The sequence below is a fragment of the Triturus cristatus genome, chromosome 5_2 (genome assembly GCF_964204655.1).
Source record: "Triturus cristatus chromosome 5_2, aTriCri1.1, whole genome shotgun sequence".
NCBI lineage: Eukaryota > Metazoa > Chordata > Amphibia > Caudata > Salamandridae > Triturus > Triturus cristatus.
The window spans coordinates 191,267,677-191,294,869 of NC_140588.1; the positions used below are offsets into that span (position 1 = coordinate 191,267,677).

The 27,193-nt window shown below is 43.0% G+C and overlaps 1 protein-coding gene across 5 annotated transcripts in view; it reads right to left on the minus strand.

Annotated features, from left to right (window-relative positions):
• Positions 1-27,193, minus strand: part of LOC146822776 (beta-Ala-His dipeptidase-like) — a 362,817-nt gene that overhangs the window by 64,801 nt on the left and 270,823 nt on the right. For all 5 annotated transcript variants that reach the window (XM_085606966.1, XM_085606964.1, XM_085606965.1 and 2 more), the window contains one exon: positions 14,322-14,516. In XM_085606966.1, coding sequence (XP_085463092.1) covers positions 14,322-14,516 — 195 coding nt within the window. The remainder of the gene's footprint in view (positions 1-14,321; positions 14,517-27,193) is intronic.

The window sequence follows — 27,193 nt, forward strand, 5'->3', positions numbered from 1 at the left end:
ATTGAGGCCAGTGGCGGCTGCTACGGGGCAGTACTGGCGAGCCAGTTAAAACAAAAAGAAAATGCACTTACCTGCCAGTCACTGCCTCGCCACCATCCTTCTTCTCCTCAGCTGTCCACGACGCACAGAAACAGGAAGCACATAGACTTCCCCAGCCAATTACAACGCTGCTGTTACCAGCATGACAGCTGCGTCGTGATTGGTCTGAGTGCCTGTGCATGTTCTCCACTGGCCTTGGAATACAGCCAGGTGGAGAACGTGCTAACTGCGCATGACTGTTTGGCGGGCCCAAGATGACTGGCCAAACCATCATGCGCACTTAGAAAGTACCATTGCAACTCCCCCTGCTGGCTGACAGCTCAGTTCCGCCCGTCTCACCCCACACCTAAAACAAAACAGACCTGAGTCAGTACGGGAAAAATAAAATGATAATAAGATTGTATTATTCTCATTTTATTTTCCTGTGGTGCGACGCTCTTCCGTCTTAGCGGTGGAGCCGCCGCTGACTGAGGCACTGCGAAGGAAGAGGTGGAACTAGGGGCCAATGTGGAGTCTCAGGAGGCTGAAATGGCACTAGTTCAGCAGTGGGGAGACTGAGGAGAAAGAGGTGGCAGAGATGGCATGAGGGCGGCCGAGTGGAGATGGGAGGCACAGAGGGCACTGTTGGGTACTGGGGAGAATATGGAAGCAAAGTAGGCACTAGGTGGGTAGTGGCAAGATTGGAGGCAGAGATGGCGCTAGGAGGCATTGAGGAGATCGTGAAGGCAGATTTGGCCCCAACAGCACCAAGGTAGAGATTAGAATATGGGTTGGCACCAGACAGAATAAGAGAGAGACTAGACACTGCAGGGGGCAATGAGGAGAATAAAGGGAGAAATAGAAATCAAGAGGCTAAGTGGCATACTACAGGTACAGAAGGAACTAGAGCTCAGTGCATAACTCACAACTCTAAAGCAGCGTCGGACTGGGGCTAAAAAGATGTTCGGTCACCAAAATAAAAGTGGCCCCCATTAGTAAATCAGAAAGCTAAAGAAGTGGCCCTTGTTTGTGAATTTGGGCAGTTTTGAACTTGTAAAGACATGCTGTTTTGCAAGTTCTGGAAGACTAGATCGCTCAAGCTTGTTTCAGGCAATGATTGTTTATATCACAGAAATCAACAGTATAAACCAGCCATCCAGACCAGAAAACAGCCAAAACACTGGTTTATGCACAGTCCTGTAAAATAAGCCCACTGGGCTCTGCCAGATTGCACCACTGGCCAGTCTGATATTTTCTAAAGAGCACACTCACTTGCTTGGGCTGATGGTATAATTCCTCCATCTTGAAAGACTTGCTGTCTGCTCCAATAGTCAGGGACTTACTGGGGCATCAGTAGCAGGCCCCACAGGTTTTGTTCCCCAGCAGTTGAATTACATCTCACAAATTTCTACATTGTGAGCCAAGTGGAAAGCAAAAGAATGGGAAAGGAGAAAGGCTGTGCCACGTTTTCCTCCCTGCCCTGATGGGCACCCATTGATGTTGTGGCATAATCTTGAGACAGACAGACAGCAGTGACCTAGCACTGAAGACTCGGCCTGGAAATAGGTCTGCCTGACAGCGAGAATCCTGGTGGCCAGAAATGGACCATTGTATGTCCCTCCTCTTGAGCCCTGATAGCCACATCTGGCTTCCTGTATATGCGTAGTGTTGTTACTGATTATATCAGCACCACTGCCGTAAATTGTCCCACCACTCTCAACAATGTGCATGGCACTAACTCAGACCACCTCATACTTGCTTCACCTTCACCTTCACTTTTTCTACAGGTCTCAAAGTAGTTAGTTCTCTGCCTGCTTGGGAGACAAAGAGTTGAGGAACTTCGATTTTCGATCACGATCGAATCGACCCGCCATTTTGTGGCCCGCCGCCATTTTGTGTTGCCATCACTCAGGCAGCACGGTGAACAAAGTCTATTCTGCCCTTTCTGTAGCCTGGTGTCGAAATACACCTTCGGCCTCTATTTGCAAAGCTGGTGTTAGAACTAGCCGAGTACACTAATCCCTGCCTGGCTTTTCTAATCTGTGTCTCAACTATCTGTTGGCTCACACTATTCTTTCCTGACCTTATCTTATCGACTGGCCTTCACTGTCTCCTGCTAGCATTCTCTCGTTTCACAACTGTCCTCCCACACACACAAACGTATCTCGCCACCTGCAAGTTAGTTATGAATCTGTTAATAAATTAGCTTGAGGGAAGGGTGACAAACATAGTTGGAGGAGAGGTCTTTCCGAGTTATCCGACACTTCTGTTTTCAAACCTTTCTTATTGGTTCCACCTTGTTTTCCAACTTTCCTTATTGGCTCCTTCTTGTATGCTCTGGGAGTACCTTTTATTAATGATTATAACATTGTATGGTATTTAACCTGATGCGCCACAGAGTGAAGTGGCAGTCTCCTGAGAACCTACTTTGTGTACTTCTAGGATAACTGTACTGGCTGCAGCTAAATAAATCTGATCTTCTAACGCCGACAGAGTGTCCCGTGTCTCTGTGTAGCTAAGCAGGAGAACTCAGGAGACTAGGGCGTGCCCTGCGCCGCCAGACCCAAAAGGTTCTGGTTCTTCAACTGGCGCCCAACGTGGGGCGGCTTCAGTGGTACCGGTTCTGCCTGAAGGTCGTGAGGAACCCCGCAAGAAAATTCCGGAGGGTTCCCGAGCCACATTAAGCGACCCCTGTATGTCGAAAGTGGTCCGAAGGTCTTTTGCAGCGTGGTTACTCCTTCCTGACGGCTACTGACGACTGCTGCCCTGACTGCCGCCCTGCTTTGGCCCTTCCTTTGATGATGTATGGTAAGGCGAGACGATAGACGGGCCTCTGTTGGTGTGAGAAGACGTCCTTAGTTAAGTATCTTCGTGGGTCACGCCCACAATGTTTGTCCTTTGTTTTCTTAGTATTTGTAGACCTTAGTCTTTGACTGTTGCAACAGCCAAAATCGAGGGTAAGTGCATTTGTGCTGCGTAAACTGAGTTTTACTCCCTTGAAGTTTGTGAACAGACAGGAAAGATCGAGAGATGCCTGGTCTGACTAAGTTTGGAAGAATTTGTTGTCTTGGTTGTAATAGGGATTCCCGACTTGAGGACTCTTGTCCGATTCCTTCGGTTGGAACTCCCACATATGAGCTCTATTCAAAACATGGTATCGGCCCCATTGCCTTTAACGAGACATGGACACGATACACGAAGAAAGATGGTGTTCTAAAATGGCCAGAAAATGGTAGCTTTGATCCTGATGTGTTAGATAATTTAGATGCAGTCTTATTTAAGAGAAAAGCCCGGCCGGCAATGTTTGACTCTTTCCGCCTTTGGCGAAAGGAAGCCAAACAGAAAGAAATTAAACAAGCGAAACGAGACAGGAAAGCACAGGGTATGACAATTATACAGGCTGCCCAACAGTTCAAAGACGATGAAATTGATAATGCGACTGAGATTTCAGAAAGACAGCATCGTATGGCGATAGATAAATGCTATCCGGTGTTGCCTGTTTCTCCTTCTGATAATAAGAAAGATATAGAAGAAGATCCCCTAATGTCCCATTTATTAAGATTGCCTCCACCTTATGTGCAAAATGCCAATGTACCTCAGCCGTTACAGCTTGTTCAGCCGCCAGTGGTACTTCCACCTGTTCCGGCTCCTCTGCATTTGCCTCCTCCAGTATTACCGCCTTTGCCGGTTTTACCGTTAGTCTCAACTTCTTTACCCTCATCTCCTGATCCTAGATCTCCTTTGCCTTCCGCTCCTCCTGCAACTATCGATTCTTCCTCTGTCAGTTTCCCTAATACTTTATCCCCAATTCTTATGTCTCATTCTCCGTCTGTGCGTAAGCGTCTCACAGACACTGTCACTGGTATTCTATCTCCTTTCTTTGGAGCTTTAAGTGTGTCTCCGGCTTTTGCTCGAAGACAATCTCGTAGTCAGTTCCCAGATTTTGAGGAACGAGAGAAGTTAGACTCTTTGGCACGAAAATGGATTAAGAAGGGTCCACAATACAGTGTGCTTGATATTATGCCTACCTTTTTGCAATGGAATGCGCCTACGCAAAGATATGCTTTCAATGTAAAATGGGAAGATGTGAGTTCGAGACCGATCCCACAAGATCTGTTAAATGTTCAGATTGATTTTGAAAAAGGTCTTATTGTGGGTTCCAAGGTTGAGGAAGCTATAAGGACGCTTATCTCTTATAGATCCTTACTGTTTTCTCAAATTTTCCCTGATTCCGATCCGTCGGTTAAACCGACGTCGAAAAATTATCCTATGAGAGAGGTTTCTCCCATATGGAAAGAAGAGGTTGCGGCAGCAGGTGCTAATGCAGCTATTCCTGCTCATTTTCAGCGTATATGGGTACATGTCCCTTGGAAAAGATCTAAAGTTTTGGCCCTTAAGCAAACTCTACCGGATGCCCATAAGAACCCTGCAGGTTATTATAAAGAACTAACGCAGACAGTTGACGCCTGCATCATGAATCTAGCAGATATTGACATGCTAATGGGAAATGTAGTCCCACAGACAATATTCGAAGAGAGGATCATGCGCAGGAACTAGGTGCTACTTGGAATGTTATAACTGATACAGATAGAGACCAAGTGGGTGGCGCAAAGCCTGACGCTCTGATTTCGGAACTCCCTGGTAGGATCATTACGTTAATGAAAACTATGATGCCTGCACTGAGAGTTAATTGGGATAAATTAGCAGCATGCATGCAAAAGAAAGATGAAAGTGTTTCTGGTTTCTTCACTCGTTTCGAAGAGACCTTTATTGATCACAGTGGTCAAGACATGGCTACAGAGGGTGGACAGCGATTATTTGTGGACAAATTCGTATTCAATTTGCTTCCCGAGCTGTCACACAAATTAAAAGATTCAGAAAGTTCATGGGCTGTTTCTTCTTCGGCCCAGATATTGGCCACTGCACAATATTATGAGAATAGAGATAAAGAAGAAAAAGAAAAGCAAGAGAAAAAGACGAAAGAATTAAAAACGAAGGTTCTCTTGCAACAAGCCTATCCGCCACGTTATGCTCAAACTCAAATTCAGCAGCCCCCACAGTTTCAGAGGTTATATCAAAAACCTGAGTCATACATTCCGCGACCTTTGTTAGGTCCTAATCAATGTGCCTATTGTAGAGAGGAAGGTCATTTTATGAATAGTTGTCCGGTTTTATTGCAGCGCAATGGAGCGTTAACTGCTCCACGAGGTCGTGCTGGCCTCCAGTCAGCAAACAGAGGTAGAGGTCGAGGTGTGTTGACTCAAGAACAGCGTGCCCTTCCTTCTCCCAATTCTGTGAACTGTTTTGATCAGCAGAATGTTAGGTCTACGCAATATTATAATGAAGATCATTATGTTGAAAATGGAAATGAGAGTCTTCATGCCAACTAGGACAGCCATGGACAAAGTAAGGGAGTTGTGCCAATCCCAGTAGATCAAAATGGACCTTATGTTAACGTCACTGCGATGGGTGTTTCAGAGCCATTTCTCTTAGATACTGGGGCAATGAGAAGTTCTATCATTCATTCTAAACTCCCTGAGGCACCTTTGTCTAGCTTAACAAATGTTTCCGTAGGATTTTCTGGCGCCCCTGTCCGCAATCCAATTTCTTGTCCTTTGCCCATTTCAGTTGGTCCCTATGATTTGGAAGCTCCACTTCTGTTAACGAATGGTTGCGGTGGGAATCTGTTGGGTGTAGATCTATTGAAAAGAATGCATGCTACGATATATTGTTCTCCTTCTGGTGTACATCTTACTTTGGGACAGAAATTGGTCTCCCCAATGTATTTGTCTAAAGATCAATTTCCACCTGAATTACTTTCTCTTCCAACAGCGCTTTGGGCCACGGGTCCGAATGATGTGGGTTGTCTTGAGATTCTGCCTTATGTTGTCACTCTCAAGCCTAATGTTGAATTACCGTGCATCCCACAATCTAGAATTTCTGCTGAAGGTGAGAAAGCGCTTTTGGAAATAATTCATGGCTTGATTCGGAAGGGTGTGGTTGAAGAAACAAGAGGTAATACATGCAATAGTCCTATTCTTCCTGTTCTCAAACCCACCGATCCTTCTCAGCCTCCTGTGTACCGTTTTGTAATTGATCTGTGGGAGGTAAACAAAATTGTTTTCCCACAATTTCCTGTTGTTCCAGATATCACTGCTTTGTTGACAATGATACCTTCCACAGCGACCTGGTTCTCTGTTATTGATCTGAAGAATGCCTTCTTTAACATCCCCATTGCAGAAGAAAGTAGGGATATTTTTGGCTTTTCTCTTGGAGGCCGAAGCATCCGGTTTAAGCGCGCACCCCAAGGCTATTGTGAAAGACCCTCTATTTACAGCCAAGCTCTAAAATGTCATCTTGATACTTTTCATTTGCCGTCTGGTGCTGCTCTCATCCAGTATATGAATGACCTGTTGGTAGCTGCTGATTCAGAAGAGATTTGTAAAAATGTCACTGTTGCATTGTTACACCACTAGTTTAAACTGAAACACAAGGTTTCACCTTCCAAACTACAGTATGTCTGTCGAGAGGTTACCTATTTGGGTCATCTCCTATCAAAGGAGGGACGACGATTGACACCAGAACAAATTCAGGAGATTGTGCGAATGTCTGTACCATCCACACAAAGGGAAGTATGTGCCTTTCTGGGTATCACTTCTTATTGTAGACAGTGGATCCCCAACTTCTCTCTAATTGCCAAATCTTTGTTGGCACTCACTCAAAAGGATACGTCTCAGCCCCTTCCATGGACTGATGAGTGCCAAAAGAGTTTCACTGACTAACGTACCGCTCTGTGTTCTGCTCCTGTATTGGGTACCCCCGATTACACTAAGCCTTTTATGCTCTATGTTCATGAGAGAGAAGGTTGTGCATTGTCAGTTCTAACACAGCAATTTGGAGACAAACAGCGGCCATGTGCCTATTTTTCGGCTACGTTAGATCCTGTAGCTAAAGCATTGTCCAGTTGTCTCAAAGCGACAGCAGCAATTTCTATCCGGCAGTCTGCTGGAGTGGTGCTAGATAACACTCTTATTGTTATGGTACCACATGCAGTGGATACCTTACTAAACAGAACTAAAACACAGCATCTTACGAGTGCACCTTTAACGGGATACGAGGTTCTTCAGAGTGTTTGCTATCAGAGAGCAGTCGTGAGGAGAATGAACGAATTCTCTGGAAATCCAAGGTTTCGATTGATTGGATTTAGCATAAGCACAGCCAGACCCACTCAAAGAAGTGACTCATTAGAGGAAAACAAGGGATAAGTTTAAAACACGCTGAAATGTGTGCACCCAAATCAAGAAAAAACAATCTGAAAAGGCACACCTTGTACCCTCTACAGAAAAGGTCACGATTCAGAGTTGGAATTGGAGACTCTCATAAAACAAAAGAACACATAAAGAGAAACATACAAAATATAAAAAATAATAAAAGTCATCATGAGTTCCAGTAGCCATCCATTGTATGCCCATGCAAAAGAAAGGCCAAGGCTCCAGACATGGGTGCCTCGCTGTGACTGGTTGGGCCCACAATGTCTGCTCTCGTGCTTCCTCGGATATGTATCTGAAGTTCACCATGTGGAAGGGTGTTAATTACATGCGGTTCCCCTCAGTGTGGGAGTTGTAGTGTTGGAGAGAAGGCCCCAAACATACATAGAAGGACCACGCAAACACATAGTCTTAGTTAGTGGTCTTCCAAACTGAATCGGTGGAGCGCACCTGGATAAGAAATTCACCGGGTTCCGAGTGCCAGGTTGGTAGCTCACTGTGAACTGGAACTCCTGCAGCTGTGGGATCCCTTTTTCGATCCTGGGAGGAGGCCTCGACGAAGACTCTTGGAACAGCAGGATCAGCGGTTTGTGGTCTAAGATGATGGAGAAAAGGTGTCCATATAGGTAGATGTAAAAATGGCAGCAACCCCAACATATGGTGATTGCTTCACGCTCTATTTGGGAATAACGCTGTTCCATGGGCATAAGCAGGTGGCTGGCATACGCCACTGAGGCCTACTCTCCACACTACTGCTATTGGGCCAGCACAGCCTCCAGACCTATGAGGCTGGCATTACCTACTAGCTGTGACTCTCTCTGCAGTTTGAAATACGACAGAGTGGTATCGGCTGATGTGGCGGCCTTCGTCTACTGAAATGCTTCCTCCTGTTCTGGCCCCCACACCCAAGGCCTGGACGATTTGGTGAGCTCCCTGAGAGGGCCAGTGATGTCTGATAGATTTGTCATGAAGCACCCACTCTACTTCACCATCCCCAGGAAGCTGTGGACTTCTAACACTGAGGAGGGGGCCGGGGCCTACTGTATGTCCTTTACTTTCTTGGGATTGAGACTGATGCCTTTGTCTGAGAAAAAGAATCCCAAAAAGTTGATGTCCTTTCGCAAAAAGTCGCATTTCTCTCGGTGTAGTGCCAGCCTTCGTTCTTCTAGCCATGTGAAGACCGAATGGAAGCGGGTCAGGTGTTCCCCTAATGTAGCCGAGTGAACAAGGATGTTGTTGCTCACATTCAGCACCCTGGGCAAGCCATGCAGGACCTTCTTTATGATGTTCTGGAAAACTTCGGCAGTGCTCAAGATGCAAAAGTTTAGCCTGGTTTGTCTCCATGGGCCGGCATGTGTCGAGAATGTAGTAATGGTGTTAGAGTTCGGGTTTCGCGGGATTTGGAGGGAACCTGATCTGAGGTCCATTTTGGAGGACCATTTGGAGCCCAACGACTCCCCTAAGATGTTGTCTATGGTAGGCGTAAGGTGTTGTTTACGCTCGATCGATAGGTTTGGGATCCTCATATCCACACAAATGCAGACTGCGCCTTGCTGTTTGGGTTTCTTCGACACCACAATCGGGGACACCCACGGAGTGTGGCCCTTCACCTGCTCAATGATGCCTGCCTTCTCCAAGAGCTTCAGTTCTGCCTCTATCTTGGCCTGAAGGTTACAGGGTATTCTGCGATATTGAAGGGTGACCGGAGCTACGGCTGGGACGGTGTAGGTCCTGTGACAATGAAGAGTTCTAATGCAGGGATGGAAGCCGTGGTTGACTACAGCAGGGGCGTCTGGAAGCTAGTAAAGCTCCTTGTCAGAGATTTGAGGCACAGCCAGGCCGGTAGCTGGAGAGAGATCTTTAGTAAGGATGACTCCAAGCAGTCTGAAGAAGTATGAAGATGTTTAATCAGGAGGATAAGTCTCACCATGAAGGGGCCCTGTGCTCTCATGACCTCATCACACATTCTAATGTCTGGACATTCTGAGCCAATGCTCACATTACCACAAGATTTCACGTGCTGGGACAGAAGGGAGGACCTACTATGTAGGAAGCAGGTTATAGGCAGGTGATGTAAAACAGATCCCTTTTATAAATCACTCTGAGGGGCGTCAGTGATGCAGAATATGTGCACTGGCTTATTCAGTTCTGCAGGGAATGAGAGGGGTGGGCCACTGACCTTAGGAGGCCCTTCCCTGGGCTGGGTGTTTCACTGTTGGGCTCAGTAGGGCAGTTCCAGGCTGCTGTGCAGATGCAGCGTGCCTTCATGCGAGGCGGACCCTTGCGCTTGACAGGAGGAAAGAAGGAAGGAGCTCCCTTGTACGCCAGACGTTCTCATTACGCTCACACTTGCGGGGCTCTACAAGTCTACCCCCTTGTGTGTCACCCAGTTCCTTATGACATTACAGGGGTCAGGGGATGAGCCAACTTACCTGAGGGTGCTACGATGCTTAGAGTCCCAGACCAGGTCACACACCCTACCTGAATGTACATGAGGCACAGAGAACGTGGGGCCGAGCAGAGGTAGCACAAACAAACAGAGATCGTGTGCCCAACTGCCTGCATGTCCTATGATCTTCTCCAGCTGAACATATTCAGCTTATGCAAGGTGACAGGTGTGGGTGGGCTAGCGACGCAAAGTTGCAAACCAATACCCACTGCACTTTACAGTGGGAAAATAATAAACTGCTCTCTGATTGGCTTGATGCAGCAGGCTCTCAAGAACCCTCTTCAGTCAGCCACTCAGAAAACGTTCATTTTAGCTTTGGGGAGTGTACAGGGTATTTCTTGGAGCTGATAGTTTGAATTTTGCACTTTACTTCGCGTGCTATTACCACGCAGTAGGTTACAACGCGGTTGTTCCAATGACCGCGTTGTTACCATGCATGGTTTTACATCGCAAGTCGTTTCTACGACTTGCGCTAGACGGCGCGCTGGACTTAGGAATAGTATAAATTACTATTCCTACTCCAGTTAGTGCAACAGCAGGGAATGTGTTGGATTTAAAATCCAACACATTCCCTGGTGTTGCACGCCACCTAGCGCAAGTCATAGAAACGACTTGCGATGTAAAGCCACACATGGTAACAGCACCGTTGTAAATGCTGTTTCCTGATGGTTTGAGTAGCAGTTTGAGCACCTGCGCTACTGCAGGAGTCATAAGTGTACTGGCACTCTCTTTGTCTGAGAAGTTCCAGTAATCACGGGGAGAAGATTAAAAAGTGCCAGTACTCAGTACCGGTACGTACCGGACTATTTAAAATACTACCTCCATTCATTACAGCGGTTGTGTCATACGTAAAGCAAAGAATGAATGAGGTTCCCTTTGGTGACATTTGCTTGTTTTTAAAGACATTATATCACTGTGTACACACTTTATTACGAAAGGCGAGATGCACTATGAGGCCAGTCAATTGATCAAGAATAGCCAATTTCTTGTACAAAAGTTATTTTCATTTTAATAACAAGAAATGTAAAGACACATATGTGTACAAACTAGAAGTGTAAAAAGTAGAGTCAGGCCAGTGATCATAAGTATATAATAGAAAATGTAAAACAATATCCAATTTTTTTTACAAATGAACCATTAGCGTGAATATGTGTATAAACGATATTCCTGAAGTATAAAATAATCTGATGGATGCAATATGTCAACATTTTGACCCCACAGTCCGAAACGGACGAGGACCTCCTCAGGATGGGCAGTGTAAATCTATTATGGGATGCCCTCATGCTTTTTAAATTAAAAAAAACAAACAAAAAAACAGACCATAATTAAAAGCGACGTAACATGGCAAAAAATCAAACTGTGTTTTAGGCTGATGTGCTGCATCAAAACATAGTGGCAAAACTAATACTGAAAGGTGAAGAATGTGTTAGTAAACTGCGTATAAAGTACAAAAACTGTGAAATAATTACATAATATATATAAAATAGGTAATAAACAGGGCCACTGGACTTATGGGACAGGAGAGGACCAAATTACGCGGCAAGGGCGAGTAAATTATGCGACAAAAAGGCAAATTATGCATTAGAAGGCATCACATTTTGTAATGGCATTACTTCATTATTTCGTCATTTTTAAACTTGGTAACACTGTCTGAACATTGGTTGCACCTGATTAGCATCAGTTTAATACCCAAATATAGCAATAAGGAACAGAAAGGTGACCATCCCAGCTTTGCAAATAGCCTTCCACTGCGCGGCAACATGTACTGCTGCATTTTTAGTAATTTTTTTCACCGTTTGAGGTAGAAACAAAATGCTATAATTAAAATCTGCAGATTATGTAGCAGATGATGGCTTATGTGGCAACTGCGGCAAATCTATGATTATGCAAAAATCGTCGCACAATCGCATACATCCAGTGGTCCTGGTAATAGAGCACGGAATGCAACAAACATGACAAGGTGACCATTATGGAGTAAGAAATGCTTTAATGGTTTAGAAATGGACCAAGGAATCTGTAGCCTGGACTATAAACAATTAAGAATCCTTAGTATTAGATTGCACTGGAGACATATAAATTTATCAACATCCTTTGTCTGGGAAGAGTGAGGTGCTTATTTACTAGGTCTTGCTGAGAGCTGAGACCAACTTTTATCAAAAGGGTTTGCAGGAGAGAAATAGTCTTGGCATCCACAGTCGATTTACCCAGGGGTGTAGCTCAGGGTTGAACTGGCCTATAGGGCAATCAGGTAGTGCCCGAAGGGCTGGTCTGACAAGATAGTGTAAGTTGGTTTTTTGAAGGTTTGTGGGCGTGTTTTATGACCTAGTGGGACGGTTTTCACTGTTGATTTCCCTGATATTAACACAAACATTGCTTGTAGCAGACACAATGCATTCATACCTTGCACAGCACTTATACAATGTGTGTTTACCAGTTCAAACTGCCAGATTTGCAAATGTGGGTCACTCTTTACACTATCTAGTGCGCTAATGGAGGCCATTTTTATTTTGGTGCCTGGGCCTATTTTATGTCTCAGTGGGAACCTGGTGTAGCCTTCGGGGAGGGTGTTTTGGGTGCTGCACCTTCCTAATAAATGTATTCTCTAATAAATAGTTGGCTACACGTGCTTGCAGTCGAGTATGATGAGGTGTCTGTCGGATTTCACCAGGGGTTATTCCATACACACACAGACAAAAGCACACACACTCTCTCCTCTCTGTTTTGAAGGTCTTAAAGCATGTTGGTTATTTTACAAAATGATGAGTTTTAACAGGGTTGGATTAAGGCCACAATTTGGCCCAGGCAGCAAATAAACTAAAATGTGGCCCACATTCATACATCGCAACCTTTTGTAATACACTGCTTAGTTAAGATAATGGAGCTAAATGATGACAAACACTTGCGGTAATAAAAGTATTTTAAAGCTTATTGGGCCAGTACTTAAATAGGAAATTAACTTTCAAATAAAAAATATACTTTAAAAGTAGAGAATTATCAAAAATACTAGTGACTCTCTTTTAATTGCCCTTTTTAACCATACGTTTGCTGTGGATGTTTCGATTATTGTTAACTGGCAAACATGATATGACACAGACCTAAACTACCTTTAAGCTCACTTTTTTTTATCATATTCATTTTATTTTTGCCATACTTAACCCCTTGCGTGCGCATGACGGAACCACGCCGTCATGAGCCACGGGTGGCGTGTGCTCATGACGGCGTGGTTCCGTCATGCTGCGGTCGCTCCGCCCACGCGGCACTAATTCCCCGCCTGTGCGGGCGAAATGAAGGGTGGGCGGAGTCGTGACGGAACCATGCCGTCATGAGCACAGCTCGCCCGTGACTCATGACGGCGTGGTTCCGTCACGAGCATGGCGGCGCCGCACTCACCCCACACCCCGCCAGCGCCGCGGCGGAATTTGCGCCGCGGCGAAGGGGATAAGAGAGGTCCTCAAATATTTAGAGACTGTAATTTTTGTTTTACTTGCAGCTAGCATCACGTGTACGTTCTGAGAAAGGGAATGATGCTAGTGTGTAAATATAAAAATATATTGAAAATAATGTCTCTTTCCTTACATGCAGTTTAATATAGCATGAATTAGGCCCGGAGGCATTGGAGCACTTTATGTGAGAATTACAGTGGGTCATATTATTTTTTTAGGTTCATGTAGATTAACTGATTTGCCCAGAATCACAGGATGTCGAACTGATGCTGGGACTTGAACTGGTTTTCCAGTTTCAAAGTCAACTAAGGCCACAACCTGTCCCTGTTGACTGCAGTAATTGTTATCTGGCAGAGAAAGGAGAAGAGCAGAGACTGATTTATCTCCGCTGCTTGCATGGAGTGGAGAAACTCTGTTTATTCAGCACTCCGTCCTTTTTGCGTTCATCACCCCGAATGGGTCCTGTGCTCACGATGCCAGTGGATTCAAGCTAACCTGGCTGATGAGGGGTGATAGCCCAAATCCGGTCGCAGAATGCTTGTTTCTGGTCCAGGAAGGATCTGGCCTGGCAGTTCGGTTTGGACTTTTCCCATGAGGGGAAGGGTCAAGACTGATTTGTGTATGACTGGGTCCATACTGGAGTGGCATAGTGAGCAAAAGAACAATAGTTTCAACCCAGATCTCTTGACTGGGAGTGAGTGGTTGAAAAGTTTCAACACTCTGCTCATCATCTTGTTGTTGCTATGTTGCTTGATGCTTAGCCAATCTGATTTTCTTCAAGGTGGAGGGCGATAACTGAGAGTAGCAGATGATTATAATGCACTCAGCTGTAACTTCAGAAAATGTTCATTTTCTTTTCAACTAGCTAATATCAATTTTGCGTTCTACCAATGGAAGGATTACAAAAACTATAATGGCAAAAACTTATAATGGTATTTTGCTTGTGTTTCAGTTAAGCCTGTAACAATAGCTTTCTCATTGTTGCACCTAAATTTCAAGAATATGTACAGTATGAAAACCCATACAACAGAATATTTGCCAAATCATTTGCCTAAATGTCATTTGATCTAAATGCAATGCTTTAATCTATTACAAAAGTTCATCTGTTTTTTTTAATGGAGGTTTTAATGTACTATACAGTACCTCTAAGAAGAAATATGAACTTCCCCTTGTTCCATAGGTAAGTGCCGGCTTCCGACTGAGCCAAACATTGTCAGAAATCACGATGTAATCAATGTTGCTGAAAAACCCTTCCTGGCCCTTGATCAACTCTTCCAGAGCCTTTGAGCCCACTTCTTCCATGCCTTCGATCAAGAATTTCAGGTTTACTGGAATGTCCTAATGTACAGAAGTGTAAAAAAAGATACATGTTGTGTTTGGAATGAGCATTGTTTACACACTAAATGCAACCACATAACTTGTGACCAAATGAAAAATGAAAGGAAACAAAAAATGAGGTTACTACCGAATTGTCAAGAACATACATCAAAATGTGATCATTCTTATCTGATTACATGCTACAAGATACACATTGTAAATTGTTACATTAACAAACAATTGGCACATTATGAATTAATGCTTTATGTATGTGTCATGTGGTATTCCTGTGTGGCTTGGAGTTCAGCGGGTCAGAATACACTAGATACTTAAAAACACAGACATGTACATTCTCACACATGTACATACTGCAGCCTAGTCACAAACCGGCTTATGTTCTACATTCAGGTAGTACTAAAACAGCATTACTCATAGGCTTTCAAATGCTATTCCCAAATCTATGGGTGGAGGCCTCCATCTCCGCCTCTGCCTCTCCTATCTTTTATGTGAGGAGATCTCCCCCAGACTGTGAAGATATCAGTACACTTGTGCATACATTATTGTAGTAAATGTGGTAGGGAGCGGGGAAGAGTGGCTGGAAAATAGGGAAAACCTACTACTAAAGTGGTAGGGTTTTGGAAGGAGTAGGAAGGGTTTTATGGGAGGTACAAAGATCCACCCACAAATAAGTAATACCATTGCTGTTCAAAAACTGGCCTTCTAAATTTACTACAGCCAAAAAGGACCCAAAACAGTAGTAAATGTACTCCAACTCAGACCTGCCATAAGTCTAGCACCTCACAAGGCCAAACACTGATTATGCAAAATCATCCTGTAGAAAATAATGTTAAAATATAGCGTAGTAATTTAGTTCAACTTTTTAAATATGTATGTGTGTGTTTCATATATATATATATATATATTCACTGAAAAAACCATAGGTTTCACACATGTTATAGTTAGCGGAAATTTTACTGATAAAAAACCAATGAAATTCCCCCGTTATAGTTAGTGCAGGCAACTATAACTCACGCGACCGCAATCCTCTGCTGATGCTAATACTGTATTTAGACACTTATTTACCCATGTCTTCTTCCATACATTTTTAGCTATACATATATTACAAATATTTTCTTTTCATAAACACACATATGTCATCAGCAGAAGATTGCGGTCGCGTGAGTTATAGTTGCCTGCACTAACTATAACGGGGGAATTTCATTGGTTTTTTATCAGTAAAATTTCCGCTAACTATAACATGTGTGAAACCTATGGTTTTTTCAGTGAATTTGCAAGGTTTTTTAAATGCTAATTCCTAACTATAACGTGTGTGAAACCTATGGTTTTTTCAGTGAATTTGTACGGTTTTTTAAATGCTAAGTGACTTTACGCCATTCGTGGCGTTCGCGCCCACTTAACGCAGTTTGTTCCATGCGCGCACGGTGCGCTTCGCGCACCGTGCGCGCACAGTGCGCTTCGCGCACCGTGCGCGCACAGTGAGCACGCGGTGCGCTTCGCGCACCGCGCGCCCACTTTACGCAGTTAGTGCCGTGCACGCACGGTGGGCACGCGGTGCGCTACGTGCACCGCGTGCCCACGTTACGCTAGATGGGCCATGTACGCACGATGCGCTTCGCGCACCGTGCGCACATGGAGGACATATGATGCACTTCGTTTTTAAAGGTAATATTGTAATTTTTCGCATTAGTTATAAGCCATGCACAAAAGGTGCCCTTCGGGCACCATTTGCACACGGGGTGGAGAGAGTGTGGATAATTTTTTTTTTAATATTTTTTTTTTTAATCTTTTCGTTTTTTACTTTAGTGAAAAGCAATGCACAATTGGTGACCTTCGGTCACAAATTGCACACGGGGTGGGGTTAGTGTGGATATTTTATTTTTTTTTATATTTTTTTACCGTACGCGTACGGTAAGCGTAATCGGCGAAATTACCGAAAAAATAAAAATTCCGTTTTTGGCCTTGGGGGATCTTTGGGGACTCCCTGTACATGGCTATGTGTGTGGGAGCTGTCAAAACAGCCCCTTTAAATGTTTTTGTGCTTTGTTTGTTAATCATCTCTCTCAGTGCGAGAGAGAAAATGGCGGCCGCCGCTTCCTGGTTTCGGCCGATTCGAATGTTTACTAAGATCTAAGAGCCAATCATAATCGCGCTCGCGCACGCCACCGTACGCGTACGGTAAGCGCACCGTAAGCTGGCTCAGATATATATATTGATTTAAAGGCTATTTTCTCAGAATCTACTGAACAGATTTACACCAAACCTACAAAAGGCACTTCCTTGACCTGAGGACTACCTCTCTGCCAAATTTCTAGTAATTCTGTTCAGCCGTTCGGGCTGTAGCCCTGTCTAAAGGTCCTATGGAAAAATGCATGGGAAAAACGCGTTTTGGGACCCCCCTTTTATCTCAGCCCCCGCTTGACGAATCCCCCCGAGACTTTCAGGGTAGGAGCGGAGCGGAGCGCCCCACCTATTTTGAAAAATTCGCGAGGATTCGTCGACCGGCGCCAAAGTTATTCAAAATAGAATGTTGCGGATTTCCTATGGAAACGTGGTCCTAACTATAACTACCTACTGGCGACCGCCAGTAGGTAATATTATTACATATATGTGTAGATATATATATATATATATATACAGACACATATATTTAATAATATATATGTATATATAATTTAATGTTAAAAAAATATAAAAATACAAAATAAATATTATTTAATGATGAAATATTTTAATAACCTCATTTTAATTAACAAATGCAGTGTGAACAGGCTGCACAGGAATAGCACTGTAGAAACTCATAGTGGAGTACTATAAATTTATGAAAGATTTAGATCTTCGGGTAAATGAACCAAAATATTTCATATTAGTGGTGGGTGCAAGATTGAAGAAACACCCAAAATTGTATATGGATGGGGACAGGGTGGAGGTGGTAGACACCTTTTCCTACCAAGGGATTTTATTCAACAGAAAGAATGCATGGACCAATACGGTAGCTAGCTGAATCCTCCAACTGGAAAAAGCATTATTGTCATCTTTAGGTTTACAAAGAAATTAGGTTCCAAATCAATAAAGGCAATAAAAAAGGTGTATCTGGCCAAATCCAACTCCATTGCCACATATGGGGCTGGTGTATGGGGAATGGTGGACATAGTTTCCCTCCAACGAACGGAGGATGGTTTTCTTAGGAGGCTAGTAGCCCTTCCCTGAAGCTGCTCTAATTATAATTGCCACACTGAGTTGGGCTTAGCATACAATACAGATTACATTCGTATAGCATCAATCCTGTTGCGGCATTCAGTTTGGAGAAGGGAGACAGTCAAACTCACCAAGAACATCCTGAAGGATTGCCTGAAACTTGACCAAGCACACATGGCTACAATATCTAAGGCAAAAATAAAGGGAATTTTCTTCTCCAAAATGGCAAGAGAAAAAATGGAGTCTAATTGCAGCAAACCTACGGTGAGGTTATATCAGAGCGCCCCCACATTATCAACAGATATACACTCCTGTTTAAATTTTGTGACAAACTCCCAACATCGATACATCCTAATGAGGTTCTGATTAAATTATTTCCCACTGATGTTAGGTCATCCCACTGACGCCCATATCATAGCTGACCTTCCTGCTTGTCCCTGTGATGGAACATCCCCTCAAACAGACCTGAACTTTATATTTTTCTGTAATTTTTATTATGTGCAAAGGGAAAGATACATTCTCCCGCTTATTTGCAAATACAATCTTAGACAATGTCATCCAGCTCTATAGTTGATGCAACTTCTGATTGACCCTTTACCATGTTATTGTCTAGCATCATATCTTTGGTCCTCTCTCAGGAGTAAGAGATCCCAAACATAAGGCTGGAAGACTGAATGAGTCATACATTGTTAATTGTGTCGATAACTGCACCTGTCCCCCTACCTTATATTATTCTTGAAAGCATTTTATGAAAGATTTTTTAATGGAATTTTAATATCATATAAATATATTTTATTGCTCTTTTTTACCTTTAATGTATTACAAATTTGTATAAAATATGCCTTTTTATGCTACTTAACTGTACTGAAATAAGGAATATTGATTGATTGATTGACAAATAAATAAATAAACATTTCCAAGTTCATTAGTGACGATTTACGCTGCCTTGCGTTACCCCAGATTTATCTAGTCATGCAGGGCCACGTATGGTGACATTTCGTGGCTTGATAAATCTGACTTTATTGTTGCATCGCCCTTGCGCCCCCTAGCATGGCGCAAGGGCGACGCAACACTATGATAAATATGGGCCCAGGTCGTTAGTCTTGGTCTATAACCCAAGAAGCCCAGCTCTGTGGTACAGTATTAATGCATAGCATTCCACTGCAACATTCCCGGGATATTATATTTACAGGGCACAGTGTACTTCTAATGGCAGTTGTTGTCTGGCTCAATGAGTGATTTTATGTTTTTTTTTACTTTAGTTTACATTATTTCTGATGATCATTTTTTTGGCACATAATTTACCATGGACATTACCTGTGCCTTGAGTAAGGCTTTAAGAAGCGCTGGGATGCCTCCGGGTAGCCATGCGCTACATAAGCATATTTTCCATTCCATTCCATTCCAAGAATGAGGAAATTTCTAAAATAGCGCAATCTTGGCACACAATAATTAGAATGATTTGATGATCGTTTCAGGGACTGTAATAACAAATTTGGAAGTTATGAAGTGACTCAGGATTTTTTAAGGCCACTATCAGATTTGCCTTTATCAAGGTTTTTTGAACCACATGAGGGCGCCTAAGAGCTATTACACTTCCACCAGCAGAATTACGCAAATCTTATTTCCACAACTGCCTCACTTCTCTTTCTTGCACCAACATAACTTAAGAGAATAAAGAATAGAAGGATTTCTGTACAGTAGAAAGAAAGGGACATTCCTTTAGCAGTCCCAGTCATCCCTAGGTACTTGAGTAAGCCACAATCCACTCATGTTTTGAATGTGCCAAACTGGTGAGGAGGTGCTTGAGAGAGGATGCACTCATAAATGAAGAGACAAGGTACACCAAGTAGGAGCCAAACAAGTCACTAGTGAAAATTAAACCTTTTTACCTCACATGAAAAACCTCATACCACAGTGTCAATCTGTGATAAAAGATGGCGCGGTTTCCCTGGGGCGTCTTTTAAAAGCAATGAATGCCTCACTCCTTCTCCGCTGTGAGTGAGTTTGCAGCCCAGTGGTTACTTCCACGACTTAGTAACACAAGAAGGCAATTTGAATGGAGAATGCGCTCTCTTTAAATGACATTATTTTACCAAATTTTATTAGTAATTTATGCTCCCACATTTTCCTGTAAACCTCCACCACTTAAGCTGGACGGGTTTGTCTCATTTCATACAATTATATCTCGATTTTTCGCGGCGCGTTTGACTTTATTTACATTATGTTGATGGCCAGCACCCCAACTCTGAAAATTGCTCCAGCACCACTGCCATTGAGTCTGTTGAAAGTAAGTCTTACTTTCTACTCTGTGTTCTTCAGGTAAATAGATATTTTAAATTTCTTGCATTTTTATAGATTGGGAATTTAGGTAATATTGTCGCCTTTCCTCTTAGTATAAAAAATATATTAATTGAAGGCCTTTCGCATTTCAAGGTGTTCATTTTCATTGCAAATGTACGCTTTTGAAATGCAAAGAGGTCCTTATATTTGTTCGGTAAGTGCTTATACTTTATTCCTCAACTCTCAGGCCCGTTTTGCTTCCCTCAGCCAGGTCAGCACGGCAGCGCCATTTTAAACGCACAGTGGACCAGGCCCACAGATTAAAGGAATCGGGATCTTGTGATCACTGCTTTCGATCAGATCAGGCATCCTCATGTTGTTGCATGAAACAGCCGCCATCCCTGACTTTTTTCACGCTGAATCGTGCTGCATACATGCGGGATAAATATCTAGGGGGCCTATGTATAAGCCCCTTGCTCTGCCGGTACATCACTTTATCCTATATTAAAAGTGACGCACTTGCGGCGCAAGGGGCTTGTTAATAGTCCCCCCTGGAAGGACAGAGGTAGTGCCGGACTGGCCGTAGCGGGCACCGGGCGTTTTCCCGGAGGGCCGGAAGTGTGGGGGCCGGTTTTGCAGCAGTGCTACAATAATGGCTCACTGTAACAAAAGCGGCAGCAGTGATGCTAAAGCGGATGGTAGCAGTGCTGAGGCAGCACCACTGCTTCTCACTAGCACCCCCTGAACTCCCCCCTCCCTAGGGGCCGGATCAGCTGAATTGCCAGGGCAATCACCACACTATCTCCCATTGGATGCACCCCAAATGGGCCACATCACTTTAAGGGGGAGGTAAAGCCGAATGGTCAAGGCGTACTCTTGAAGGGTGCTACGGGCAGCATGTCTAATTCAGGCAGAACAAGCATCACTTACAATAAATATAGAGTCATAATGCATATTTTTAGGGTTCGGACCAATGATCATTGCCCCTTGCACCTGTAGAAGATAACATAATGTCGTTTTTTTCACTTTATTGTTTACCTTATGAAACTATGCAGGCTCATAATGCTTTCATATGCTGGTGTAGGCATATGTGTACCTATGTTTTTTAAATAATTGTTATGCTTTATTTAGTCATGGTGCAGGCCACTTTGGCAATCGTAGATTTGATAGCCAGTGTTGTGCCTAACACGTGCAGTCCTCATGGTGGCATGTTCTCACAAATGGAATCACATTTAGTTCATGATAATACCTTTTTCCACCAATGCAATACAGCATAAAACACATAGAAACGTATTGTATACCTTGAGGGTCTGGTCTGCTTCTATGGTGCACGCTGTTATGCTGGAGCTGGGAGTTTATTTGTTCCTGGAATTTAACTAACTCAGCAGCAGTAAAGCTGGCATTAGCTTTGAGTTTCTCAGCTCATGTCAATAAATTCAGTTCCGAAAAATATGTTTTGCTGACTTTGAACTCTTTGGATCAATGTGTTTTTGATTATCAGCTCCTTCCTCCTGATCTTAAATAAGAACAGAGGGGCTTATTTATGAGCCCTTGCATCACTTTTACGCCGCCGGTGCGTTACTTTTTGCGACGCACCTGAGGCGTAAAAAATTTGCCCTGTTGCACCCTATTTACAAAGTGACGCATCTAGGCAGATGCGTCACTTTGTAAACCCCTGCTCCACATTATACCTGTGCCAGGTATAATGTATGCAGGGTTAGCGTTCCCCCGCAAAAAGCCTCGTAGAAGTGGCGCATTGAAATTTTTAAGATTTCAGAGTGCGACTTCTAGGACGCCATTGCGTCAATTTCTTCCTCCTGCCTCACAGCAGGCATAAGACTGACGCAGGCTCTTTCACCTGTGACTTGCCCCATGGGAAAGCACACATTGCTAGAGTTGCATCTGTTTTTAGACACACCCCAGCATTGCAACAGTTTTGCGCCAACAGATACGTCAGTAATATTGACGCATCTGTCATTCCTTGCGAGATGATGCATCATACAGTAAATATGACGCATCCATCATGTAGCAAGGAAGGCGCACTGAGAAGTGATGCATCACTGTTTTCATGCATGCTATGCGTTACTTCTAATAAATAAGGCCCAGAATTTTTAAAGTTTAGAATCAGTATTAATCCAGTTTTAAGGCACAATAGATTGATCCAAGAAATTAATTTTAGAGGTGATTTACGATTATTCTGCCTGCGGGTCACATGCTCCATAGAATGTTTGCTGTTGGATTGCTCTGTTTTTTAATCAATTAACATAGGCATCCCCACTTGTTTTTTTTTTACATCGAGAGTGCTTATTTTCACCTTTTAGTTTTTAAATTGCTGATAAAAATTGAGTCTCTTGATTTGAAAGCAGCAGTTCTGGCACACTTTTTGATCTTTGTCAAAAGGTGTATTTTATGTTGAATTGTATGCACCGTTTACATACTCTATATGTAAAGTGTTTTTGAGGGCCTTGTGTCTAAATAAATTAACCGAAGATATCTGTAACACACAAGGCTTTGGGCGGACCTTGGACAGCATACTTTATTTATTTATTTATTTTACAATACACACATTAGTAACTTTTTTTTAATTGGCATTTCGTAAAAACACAAACAAACAACATAAAATGCAGTACAGTACAAACTGGTGGGCCATCCAGCCCATTCGAGATACAGCAATCCAGCGTATATAAACAGGCTTTCACTGCTCCATGAGGAGAAACTTGTTAAAACAGTTGTGCCATAATCATTTGACCAATATTGGACAGCATACGTAAACAAGTTGCATGGTTTGGTGGGCCTTAATGAAAACAACTTTAAAAGGCTGGGTAGGGCTAACTCTTCATGTGATAGGCGAAGCAAAGGCCCACAAAACTTGGAAGGATGTGGGCAAATATTATGTGCTCTTGGTTGAGTGATGGAGGCACTTTTTTTTGTAGATGGTGGTTCTGGCCACCACTAATATGGTCTGTGGCAAATTAGTTGTTTTTTTGGTGGCCCAGACGTAAAGAAATTCAGCAAGTATGTTACCCCTTTCACTGCCTTAGACAAAACACAATTATTACCCAATAAAAGTGTTTCATGCTGGTGCTTTCATCTCAAGGCTTCCAGTGCTTGCCTTCAAAACAGAGATGCCTTCAACCAGTAGGAGGACAAGATAAGGTATGCCCAATCCCTCTCGACAGAAGACAAAAGAAAATGCTTCAGAAGTGCCTCCTCCACAAGGGCGGAGAGAGAACTTTTCATTCACAAATGGAAGGTAACCTTGTCTTACTCACTGAGGGCCTCATTTATCAAAAGTGGCGCATCTCTGGGGAAAAAATAGCAATGTATCTATTTTCATAGCACCATCCTTACGACACCATGGATGCGCATATTGTGGTGCAAGGATTTACATATATGTCAGGAATCCTGACGTATCTGGTGGCGCAAAAAAGCTTCATTGCTGGAGTGTGTTGGATAACTTATGCAACTCCAGCAATGTGTCATTACACATGGGCAAGTCCCATGGGAAAATCCCTGCGTCACTCCTTACGCCTATTCAAGCAGGCTTACGGATTATGACACAGTCAAGTCATAGAAGTGGTGCAGTGAAATCGCATAGATTTCAGGGAACCCTCTATGAGGCTTTTTTATGGGGAAACGCCCACCCTGCATACATTATACCTGATGCAGGTATAATGGAACGCAGGCCTTTACAAAGTGACGCATCTGCCTAGATGCATCACTTTGTAAATAAGGAGTAGTGTAGTGCATTGTTTATGCCGTCACAGTATTATGCCGTCACAGTGTCACCAAAAAGTGAGGGAGCAGAAGTCCTTCATAAATAAGGGCCTGATATTGTCAATGGTTAAACAGTTCATTATCAAGCTTTATTGGATTCAAAGCATTGTCTCCCCAGTCTGATTCCTAGACCAGCTAGAATTTTCCTGCGGTTTTATGCCCTTTCGTTTCCAGAGCTCGTTTTGCCATTATTACCATTTATAAAAGCACAAAGCAAAATACCAAATTCAATCTTCTACATCTTAATTCAAGATCCCTCAAGCTTGTATGTGCTAAGGGGCCTGAAAAAGTATGAGTTGATTGCCAGGTAGAGGCGACAATCTACTGGAGGGTGCAAGTCTTTTGAGGCGCATCGGGCATGCAAGGCCATTTAAACTAAGGGCTTTCTGATTCCTTAGGGAGGAATGCAGGATACTATGAAAATGTCAGACTGGTTTGGGGAGTCCATCTTAGGATGGTTTTCAGATCACATGGCTTTGTTGGTAGTTACTAACTTTTGAAAGAGCATAATAGCCACTTCTAAGCCAGGCACAGAAAATATATTTTATTAGCATCTTGAAGCAAAACCTGGATCTATTAAGAACCAGAGCATTAAGAATCATCATTATCCCACACCGGGTTACAAGATTTGCATTATCCCACACTGACTTAAAAGATGTGATGGTCTTTAAACATAAATATGAAGCGTCTGCAAATATATTTAAAGGCATGCAATGGCAGATGTATAACCTTGCAATCGATGGTTTCTTTGTTTTAGGGCAGGGAAACAGTCTTGATGAAATTAGGGTGGTAGGTGAATTCATTGAAAAACGAAAACGCATTGGAGGAAAACAAATCATGGAAAACCAATTTATGGGAAGACAATTTTAAGGAAATAAAAAAGAAAAGAAAATTGAAGTAAACATTTTACATTTTAAAGGAAAGATAATTTGGAAGAAAATCCAAAATTACATTGAACGTGGGTGGAGTCTAGGGTGTGGATTTTGGGCTCAGGGATTATTCATGTTCAGGGTCATGAGGTGGTTCTTAGAAGTCAGGAAAAATTGCAGTTAAAGGCATAGAATTGGATTTGTAGGTTTCAGAGATGGGTTGAATGCAAGGGTGGTGAGGATTTTTTAGGGTTCACGGATGAGTGGAGTTTAAGTGTGTGAGGTGTTTTCAGGTTTCAGGGACAGGTGGAGTGTATGGATGTCAAGAGGATTTAGGGTTCATGTAAGGGCAGCATTTAGGGCTGGTGAGGATTTTTAAGGTTAAATTATGGATTGAGGCTAGGGTGGTTAAAAGCTTTTAGGGGTCAGGATGGGGTGGAGTTCAGGATGGTGAGGGGTTTTAAGGATTCAAGTATGGGTGGAGTTTAGATGTAGAAATGTTTTTTTAGGGTTTAGGTATGAGTAGTTTAGGAAGACAATTTCTTATGGATCATGCATGACTGGTGTTTAAGAGTGGTGAGTTTTTTTTAGAGTTCAAATAAGGATGGAGTTTCGGTGTGCTGAGGTGTTTTAAGGGTATTGGATGGGTGGGGTTTAGGTGTAGAAAGGGGTTTTAGGGTTCAGGAAGGGGTGAGGTTTGGGGTAGTGAGGGATTTATGGTTCAGCCATGGTAGATTTTGGGGTAAAAGGGCTTCTAGGCTTCAGGGATGAGTGTTGTTTAGGTGTGGTGATGGATTTTAGGGGCAGAGATTGATGGTGTTTAGGGGTTGGGAGGGTCAGCGATGGATGTTGTTTACAGATGGTGATGGATAAGAGATTCAAAAGCATCTGAAGCAATTGTCTGACATTGTAGATGATATAAATATGGAATAATGTCCCCTAAAGTAAAGCACTGAAATGAATATCTCCGACAAACATATTTCTGAAATTAAGACCTGCAACCATTGCATTAACACATAATAAATAAGCATTCAAAAGCCAATTTCGACCAAAAAGACTTTCTATGAATTGGTTTCTATGAAAAGGAAAATGCTATTCATTCTGAAAAGTTCCATTAAACAGTTTAGATCAAATGGTTTCTCAGTAATGGTATTCCATGAAATAGTTTTTTTATGAAATCACATACAACCTTAAAATAGTAGTGGTTGATGAGATGATCTGGTCTCCAGGGAATTATTGGTGTTCAAAGAGCAAAAGTTTGAAAAAAATGTCTAACAAAAGAATATGTGCTGGGAGACTAAAGGAATGAACTAATGCACATGACATTTTTGTTGCTTGATTTCATTACTTATTTGTAGATTCATTTAACATGTTCCTAGGCTTTCTGGCCAAAGTAGTTTTGGCAGTCATCGTTTATTTTTTATATTATTTTCTATTTTGAGAAGAAATTAAAGAGATTAAGTTTAATGCACACTTCCATGAGCTTAATAGAATTTAAACTTTTCTTCACAATAGCTAGGTAAATTTCAATTTACACGAAGGCCTTCATCACAAGTGGGTAAATAGTGCTGACATGGCTGGTAATAGGAGTTGTGTTATGTTATCTATATTTGCAAAGTGCACTATCGCCCACAAGGGTTTCCTGGCACTGTGCAATTGTATGTGCCTAGCTCTGCCTATGGCAGGTTGATTAATTGAAAAGCAAGGTCTTCAGCTTCTTTCAGAATTCAAGAAGAGAGGATGAGGCTCTGATGTGGATTGGGAGGCTATTCCAAGCTTTAGGAACAATGTAAGAAAATGCCCTTCCTCCTGATCTGGTTCTGTGTATGTGTGGGATGTGTGCAAATAGAAATCCTGTAGAATGGAGGTGTCTTGGTGGTTGTTGGAAGGAGATTAAACTGCTCAGATAGGTGGGGTCTAAATTGTGTAGTGTGTGTGTGAGGAGGTTGAAATGAGCACGTTTGTGTCTCTGGAGTCAGTGGAGCTCCCTGAGGTGTGGTGTGGTTGAGGATGAGTCTTGTGCCAAGTTATGGATGGTGTTTAGTCTTCAAGTGAGTTGCTTGGTGTTCCCGGCCTAGAGGGTGCTTCTGTAGTCCAACTTGCTGGTGGCTAGGGAGTGAGTTACAGTTTTTCCAATGTTGCTTGCGAGCCATTTGAACAACTACCTCCGCATCTTAAGGGTATGGAAGCAGGATGGAATGATAATGTTGACTTGTTTCGTCATGTCCAATTTGCTGTTGATGATTATTCCGAGGTTCCTGGTATGGGTGTTGGGTGTGGGTCCCAGTTTGGCCGTCCACAAGCTGGAGTTCTATAGTGAGGTGTTCTTGCTGAAGATCACTACTTCTGTCTTGTTTGGGTTGATCTTGAGATTGTTCACTTTCATCCAGTCAGCGCCTTCAGTCAAGTTGTCGGTGAACTTGTTTTTTGTGTTCTTATCCAAGAGGAAGAGTATGAGTTGTGTGTCATCGGCATAGCAGAGGATGTTCTGTGCGTGGATGACGTTGACAAGAGGGATCATGCATGCGTAGAAGAGAGTGGGGCTGGGTGATG